Here is an 8,398-nt window from a genome sequence, read left to right on the forward strand (position 1 = left end):
AATTGAAAGCAGTCTGGTCTTTTGGATGACGACGAGCACCTTTATCTAAAAGTCTCTAAACACACTTTTCCTTGGCTATATACACTGCCAAAAATACACAAGAACCTTCCTTTCCCTCCAGGCAGACCAATAGTTTTGGGAATTGGGGGTCCCACTGAAAAACTAGCAGAATATGTGGATCTTTTTTTAGGACCCTTAGTCAAGAACTTACCGCCATACATCCAGGATTCTAAACACATATTGAGTATTATGACAGACATTGAATGGCAACCGGGCACGTTACTAGTTACGATGGATGTGGTGTCCTTATACACCAGCATTAATCCCAAGCTAGGTATGCAAGCTATGGACAAAATACTATCTAACAGACCAGCTTCGTTGTGGGCCCACACGAAAATGCTGTTACAGATGATGGACCTTATTCTAGAGAATAATTGCTTCATTTTTGACCGGAAATGGTATCGCCAAATAAAGGGGGTAGCCATGGGTTCAAAGTTTTCACCTTCCTTTGCTAATCTTTTTATGGGGGCCCTTGAGGCTGACCTAATCTGGGGCACTAAAGGAGCTAGATATATCGACTCCATAGTATTCTGGGGTCGTTATAGTGATGACTGTTTTTTACTGTGGTCTGGCACTGAAGATTTACTTTTTTCCTTTTTTGAGCATTTAAACAACAACACATGGGAAATAAAATTTACTATGCAACACAGCTGTCAGGCCCAGGGGCGCTTGCGGTCTAGGGCCCGCCCCATTTGGCCTTCGGCCATGTCCCAAACGTTTATGTTGAAAGACTCATGGGTCTTCCCCTGCTGGACATTGGTGGTTGCTTTGTTATAAGGCTAGGGCAGGCTAAACTTTGGAAATGTATTTTGCCCTAAAAATTCCATTGATTCCCTATGGTCCGCGAGATGAGTGAGGTTTGGCAGGGTACGCGAGATGAGTGAGGTTTGGCAGGGTACGCGAGATGCGTGCACTTTGGCAACCGCGTACCGCGAGATGCGTGCAATTTGGCATGCTGTCGCATTTCAACGCCGCAAGCAGGGGAAATTACGCAGGTGTGGTTACGTTGATGTACGTGACCACACCCAAGGATCTGTGCTCACTATTCTGGAGATTTCTGAGAAGGAGGTTGATTCCAGGCAGGCTCTGTGTTTTGGTATGCTGTTTAACCCTTTGATGCAGATTTGTGTGTGCCGCGCTGGAGCAGATCTTTCCGGAGGAGCTTCTTGAGTTGGTAACTTCTCCGGCAGTCTTTGAGAAGGTGGTTTTGGACCAGATTTCTTCGAGGAATTTCTTCCTTTGGGGTCCAGAGTTTGCAGATGAACCTCTAATTAAGAGTAGGTCGTACTCTTTAGGTATGAAGGCGATTTAATGCACAAAAAGGTTTTTATTTTTTGTATTTACAGAATCTAAAGAGCAAGAAAGATTTAAACGCTGTTTCAGTTTTTTATATCATGTTATTTAAGGAATTAGAAATCTTCAATGTTTTTGGTATGAAGTAAACCCAACATAATATTTCGAATAGAAAGTTATTGTTTTAGCACAGAAACAAGATAAATCTCTTGCTTATGTTTTCTACATGTAACTTGATTATGAAGCTATAACAAGACAATATTAGAGTGTTTTGCAATACTCAGTTTCGTGCTATGTGAACAAGTTTAAAGGTTTTGATACTATCTAACAGTGAACAATTTACAGAAGATAATGTAAATCGTGCTATTTTTTCTGAGAGAGTTTTATCAGAAAAGTACAGATGTTTTATGTGCAAAGAAATATCAAGCATTTGGAGAATAATTAGTATAAAAGGTCAAATTGCAAGAGGTTTAATTGCGATATTATTCCACAGAATTTTGTGAAGTGAATCTAGTTTTACATGAAAACTCCATGCTTAGATTGCTGCTTGCATTAAGGAAAATTTACTGAAATATAAGTAAATAGGTATTAGTGTGTGTCTAACTTTTTCCTTTTCAGATCTTCCTCCCAGCTGTTCCCTTCCCAACTCCCCTTTTCCCCCCGCTTGATCACTTCAATATTCTGTGTAATAATTACAATCAGAATTGGAGGTATCGAGAGGTGGGCCCTTATATCATCGCATCAGATTCCGAGGAAGACTTCGTCTGACAACATCCAAGACAAGATGGAATTCTTGGATCTTGAATTGTATGTAAAAAACAATGAATTACATAGCAAGCTTTATAGAAAACCCACTTCATGTAATTCTATCCTTCATGCTTTCAGCTCTCACCCAGCACATCAGATACACTCAATCCCTTACGGTGAATACCTTAGGGCTAGACGTAACTGCAGTGAATCAATTGAATTTGAAAACTGTATGGCCAATATGAAAGACAGATTCCTTAACAGAGGCTATTCTCCGAAATTCATTAACAGTGCAGAAAAAAGGGCGAGACGCACCTCAAGACCAGACTGTCTGATGAAACACACGGAGCCTGAATCCTCAACCCAAAAAATCAGACTAATCACGGAATTCAACGCACTTAATCACGTTATCAGAAAGAGTTTCAATAAACATTGGAACCTGCTGACGGGTGATCCTGCTCTCAAAGAATGGATACCCGAGAGACCTGCCATCACGTACAGAAAGGGCTTTACATTAAAGAATAAGCTCAGTCCTACTGTTCCACATAACACCACAGCCCTTGACTGCCTCACCACACGGAGCATAGGATTCCACAAATGTGGTTTCTGCTCAATGTGTATATGGGGCAAACATGGGACAAAAACCTTTAAGGGATTTGACGGAACCACATACAAAATCAAATACAACATCACATGTCTAACCAAATTCGTGGTTTACATCATTGAATGTCAATGTGGCAAAATTTATGTAGGTAGCACCATCAGGTCTCTTAAAGATAGACTGGCGGAACACATGAGAGCCATAGAAAGAAGGGATCCCAAGTACCCAGTGGCCTTACCTATTGCAGAATGCCAACCGTTTGAGGATGACGTCAAAGTGCGTTTCTTTGGTATAGACCTAATTCCTCTCAACAATAGAGGGGGCAATCGAGAACTTGTACTGAGACGTAGGGAAGCCATGTGGATCATGCGTTTGCAATGCATGGAACACGGACTTAACTATGACCCAGAACTCCAATTCTTTTTGGGTGATTAAGCACCCATTGTCCAGTGGGATCCTTTTTACTGTATAGATTTCAACTTAGCGATACAGTCATACCTAGAACCTTAACTTTTTCGTTCTGTGGTTTTGAATTTTCTGTACGAATACCAATTTACTACTTATAACATATATTCCTTATATGAACTCTGAATGTATTTTGTTTTAACAATTGTCAGGTTGATACGTTTGTGATGATACTTTGAGTCACGAATTGAAATATGTACAGGGAACCTTCACCCTAGGTTACTACTCTGTACGAGTTTTCACACACGGCGACTCACTGACTCACTATCACGTCACGGTTTTTCTAACCTTTTTCACTTTTTCACCTTTATTCATTGACTTCATACTACTCGCCACGCGTAGCATCGAGCGTGTAATTATCTCGTCGCCCCTATATGCATACATAATACCGAGGCGATTTTTACCTCCATATTAATTTAAATATTATTACAGACCGTGTAATTTTCTTTTCACATTGGTTTAATTACTCCTCATTGCAAATTCCTTTGTTTATGTTCTTCACTCTCGTTGAGAGTAGCAGATAAGCACAAGAAGCTTTCTCTAACTTCCCAACATGGAGGACCAGATGCTATCAGTCACGGTCTAGTCTTCTACGTAATTTTAGAATATAGGCACTTCCTCCTTCCGGTCACGTGTCCGTCTTTCGAAACACGGCGACCGGGAATACACAAGAGGAGGGATACCATATCTTCGGTGAGTCTCTAGACCACTTATGTAGTTAGAGCAATACCAAAGAATATGAATCTTAGACTCAGCACTTACACAGCTGGTTCTAACTTCGTTCCTTTTCTCATCGCCTGCATGTCCTTTTCTCTTTTCTGTTAATACAGCTCGAAATCCATAGAATGACTAAAACGTAACTACTGCACTTTACCAAGAGTTGGATCCCCTCCCGGTACAGTTTAATACACACACGTATTAAGGTACGTTTTTCACTTTCAACTTGCGAAACTGAAACCGCGGCTCACAAGCTTTGTGTATCAATTCACAACAATTTACCGATTACACCTAATAATCGATTCTCCTTTACTACACAGTATAACTCGTGTGAACATCCGCTATACCTGGCGGTTTGAAAACACACAGATGAACCTCTCCTTTGCTCTAGATTCAGAGCTAAGAAATATGAGTCCTGTTTAGATGTTGTCAACTTCTAAACACTGGTAAGCCCATTGTTTACAATTTCTCCCTAAGTTACTCAGTTGACTTAGCACCTTGCCCCTTTCTTATGCCTCCATTTTTATCAAATAGAACTTTCCACCCGAAATACAACTACTTATCATTTTCGACCTACCGATTTGTGGGTCGTACCACGAGGTATGCATTTTCCGAATTTCTCTGAATGATGTAATTGACTTATGCACAGGCTTTCACTAGTAATAAATGCACCTTCACGTTTTTAGATTGTCACAGGCTCATATACACTCTGTTCAGTAATTAATAGTGGCACTTCTTCACCTTGAGTTCTTCCATTGCAGGATCGTCATGAGCACTGCACTTGTCACGGCACTATAAGTTAGAGTCACATCCCTGAGTGTGTCTTCACCAATACACCATGTGCCTCAATATGTCTAGTGGAGTTTTGAAGAAGCATGTTCACATACACAAGAACCCACACTAGTCACAAGCACAACTCGTGGGAGATAAAGGTATCATAGAAGCGCACATCAAAACCACTATTGTCACGTCCCATATGAAAACGAATATGTGATACATGTGACAAATGCTACATACACGTTGTTTTCTATTTTGTCAGCCCTGAAGAGTCGTGTTGACTCAACTTAAACACGACGAAACACGTGTCGGCTGATTGTGGACCATCGCTACGGTTGTGGACTTATTAAACAACCTACCTAAAAGAAAAAACACAAGGATCTGCATCTGTTTATTTTGTTACAAAGATATTTATCGTGCTATACTTGAAATTTTGGAGTTACACTTTAATTGTGTGTGCGAGAGCATTGCTGTTCTATGTTAGCTTTGAGTCATTAGGACCTCTCGAAAGGTCAGAAAGAAGGTGGTTTTAGTGAATGAAGCGGGCCATGGTGTGAACTCTTTCCCTGGCTGTATCACCCTGGTACTTTTTGCATCACTGCTATCTCTTTTCCTTCCTCAGTGCTTCTAAGTTATCAGGGAAATTGCTTATCAGGGGCAATGCCTTCCAACCCCCGCAAGATGCAGGTGCATGTTGCTCTGTTCGCTCTTGAAACCTGAGCAATTTGCTTTCAGTAGTTAGGGGCAATGCAGCTTTCTGATTTTGTCCATAGTTTGTGAATTTCTTTCAGTCCTGGCAACTGAATGTGAGATATATTGAAGTTTCTGTTTACATGTACCTGGAGGATGGAATTGCATTTATATAATTGCAGATGAATAAGTTAATCACATCCAGTATTTTAAGTGAAAAGTCCTGAAAGGGTGGAATATGTTGAAAAATGCACAAATGATAGAAACATGATTTTGTTATTCCTGCAGAGTGGCCCATGAGAGAGAGTTCATAATCAAACTGCAATCTTACATTTCTCACTATTCCTCATGGGAGTTTACAGCCACATTTTTATTGAGCCTGCTCAATGTATTCCCAAATGTTAGGAGAATGTTCTCTGAACGTTCTTAGGGATTGAGCTTTAGGCAGTTGGTGTTCATTAACCACAGCGCCTTGGCTGGTGCCACATGGAGTGATCACGCTCCACTTGTCCCCATCCTATGTGTTTAGAAGGATGTGAGATTCATCTGCATAGATATAAGTGGCAAAACTTAATCCATGCAGCAGATGTGTCAATGGAAAAAGACCATCAGTTCTGGTGAGAAAGAGACCATCAGAGAGCTAGCCACTAGAAAAGGTGAAGCCATCTTAATAATGTGTCCATGAACATAAAGGTCTAACAGGCTCTCTAAAAGGATCATGTTATCAGCAGTGATCAGTGGCACAAACAGGTTTAACCCCTTCGCTGCGGGGTGTTTCCCCCCGCTGTGCGGGGGGGGGCGCACGTAGCGCCCCCATGCTGGTGACGAGCCGAGCTCGTCATGAGGCACACCGGAGCTGCCCTCATGACAGTTCCTTCAGCGTATTTCTGCTGTTGCCAATTTTTGGGGGAAAAATATCTTTATTGATTGTCGCATGATTATGAGAGGGTGTTCTGAGCCTCTCTTGTACGGTCGTTGGGATTCTCATTGCAGTTCTTCATCCATTTAATCTCCACTCTTCAATGTAAGCAATAGAAGAATTCATCTTCCTTGGATAAAACAGCACAAGACTGATGTTTAAATGTAAGTGTTACCTTTCTGAAACAGCTGCGAAAACCAAATAATTTATATCATTCAAATTAGCAGCAGAGAGGTGTGGAACATTACTGTCACTCCTCGGTTGTATGACGTTTGAACGCCTGCTTTTACCACGCATGCCTTTACAACGCAGGTATTACAACTCAAGTCGTTACAACGACTTGCGTTGGGGGCACTGGATAGTGGAATAGTTTAATTTTCTATTCCAAATCCAGTCCCCGTGGATAGTAGGCAAGGTGTTGGATAGAAAATTAAAATATTCCCTATCCAACAGCGCCCTCCAGCGAAAGTCGTTGTAACGACTTTAGCTGTAATTCCTGCGTTTTAATGGTAATGCGTGGTAAAAGTTTTGTTGTAAACGATGTTCCCCCTGCAGAGTGGAGAAATGTCCAATAACCAAGGCACTAGACATTTTCCATTCTACAGTATGACCGCTGGGTCTATGACCACTGTTGGCTGAGGGATGTATGACGTTACAACGCATGCTTTTACCACGCATGCCTTTACAACACGGTTTTTACATCGCAAACCTTTACAACGCATAGCGCTTTGAGGTTCTGGATAGTGAAAAGTTTATTTTACTATTCCAACACCAGTCCCCGTGTTCCCTAGGGAAAGTGTTGGATAGTAAATTAAACGTATTCCCTATCCGAGAGCGCCCCCGAGCGCAATGCGTTGTAATGGTTTGTGTTGTACATACCCCGTTGTAAAGGCACTGCGTGGTAAAAGTTGCGTTGTAAAGGTTGTTCACCTTGGCTGAGGCATTTCCCTAATAAGTGGTCAATCAATTAATTAATAAAAGTATCAGTGATGGGAACCAAAGGTTTGTCCTGAAGCCTGCAGGAGGCTCTAGTGAAGGTCAAGTTGTTCAATACCAAGGCTACATAGTCTTAATTCCACTGCATGCCCTTTCACTCTACCACCACACACTTCCTGACTCTTTATCTCACTCTTGAAAATTCGTTTTCCCCCTACATTTTCCCCGTTCTCTCTGTTTTTCCATCTTTCTCTTTCTCATTCTTCCATCCCTTTTTGCTTCTCTTCTGCTTGCATATGATCAATGTTTGTTGAAAAATAAGTTCTGGTCTCATATTATATAAAGTGTCCCTGGGGTGCACTGGGTGCTTTCGCCCGCTTTGCGTGCCCCCGGGACACTTTGGAATTACAGATGGGGACGCAGACCCTTCTGTAGTACAGATAGCAATGGTGCACATATAGCACCAGCACTATCATCAGTGGGCGGTCCTTCATTTGCATTGGGGCATGGCACAATCCAAATGAGAGAATGTATTTATCTGTGCACCTGCGCCACCTTGTATTCGCAGGCGCAGAGGCAAAGAAGCGCGTAAAAATGTGGCGCACTGTCAGTGTGCCCCATGATGGCAGACCTCTGAAAGGGCTGAAGGTCGTGCTATGGAACCTCTAGACATTCTCTTGAAGGCCGCCTGCAAGGGGATCTCTCCTCGCTCTTAAAAGTACAGGCGGGTAGCTGACTGCACAGTTAAAATCGGAGCGGCTTCTCTGCAAAGTTTATGTATCTTTTAAATAACTTGCAGGCTTTTTGTTTATGAAGGTTGCACAATCTGAAATGGAAGCACTTGTATCAAATGCAGTTTTAGTATGTTTTTCTTTTAATAAAGGGTAAAAGTTCACAATGTTTTGGGTGAAAATCTTTCCTCTTGAGTATTGTTTTGTGAAGTTGACACAATACAACTTTGTTTTACACAGCTCTAGTTTCATTTAAGGGTCAGGGAAGGAGGTCACAGAAGGAATCTGGAAGAAGAAACATTTGTTGCTAAATACTGTATCTCAACATATTAAAGCAAGTCACTTAAACAGATTTCTTGTGATTCTTAGACTGATGCAGAACTTACCTCTGCATACTGTCCTTTCTTCATTAGCCTCATGACCAGCCTGACATGTGCACCCCCCAATGGACACCATCCACTC

General features: G+C 41.7%; 1 protein-coding gene across 1 annotated transcript in view; it reads right to left on the reverse strand.

Moving 5' to 3' along the window:
* Window positions 1–8,398, reverse strand: part of LOC147700600 (ephrin type-B receptor 5-like) — a 276,679-nt gene that overhangs the window by 202,529 nt on the left and 65,752 nt on the right. The window contains exon 3 of the mRNA XM_086929705.1: window positions 8,323–8,398. This exon is cut by the window's right edge and continues 609 nt beyond it. Within this exon, the coding sequence (XP_086785831.1) occupies window positions 8,323–8,398 (76 nt within the window). The remainder of the gene's footprint in view (window positions 1–8,322) is intronic.

This window comes from Lissotriton vulgaris, chromosome 7 (genome assembly GCF_964263255.1).
Source record: "Lissotriton vulgaris chromosome 7, aLisVul1.2, whole genome shotgun sequence".
Lineage (NCBI taxonomy): Eukaryota > Metazoa > Chordata > Amphibia > Caudata > Salamandridae > Lissotriton > Lissotriton vulgaris.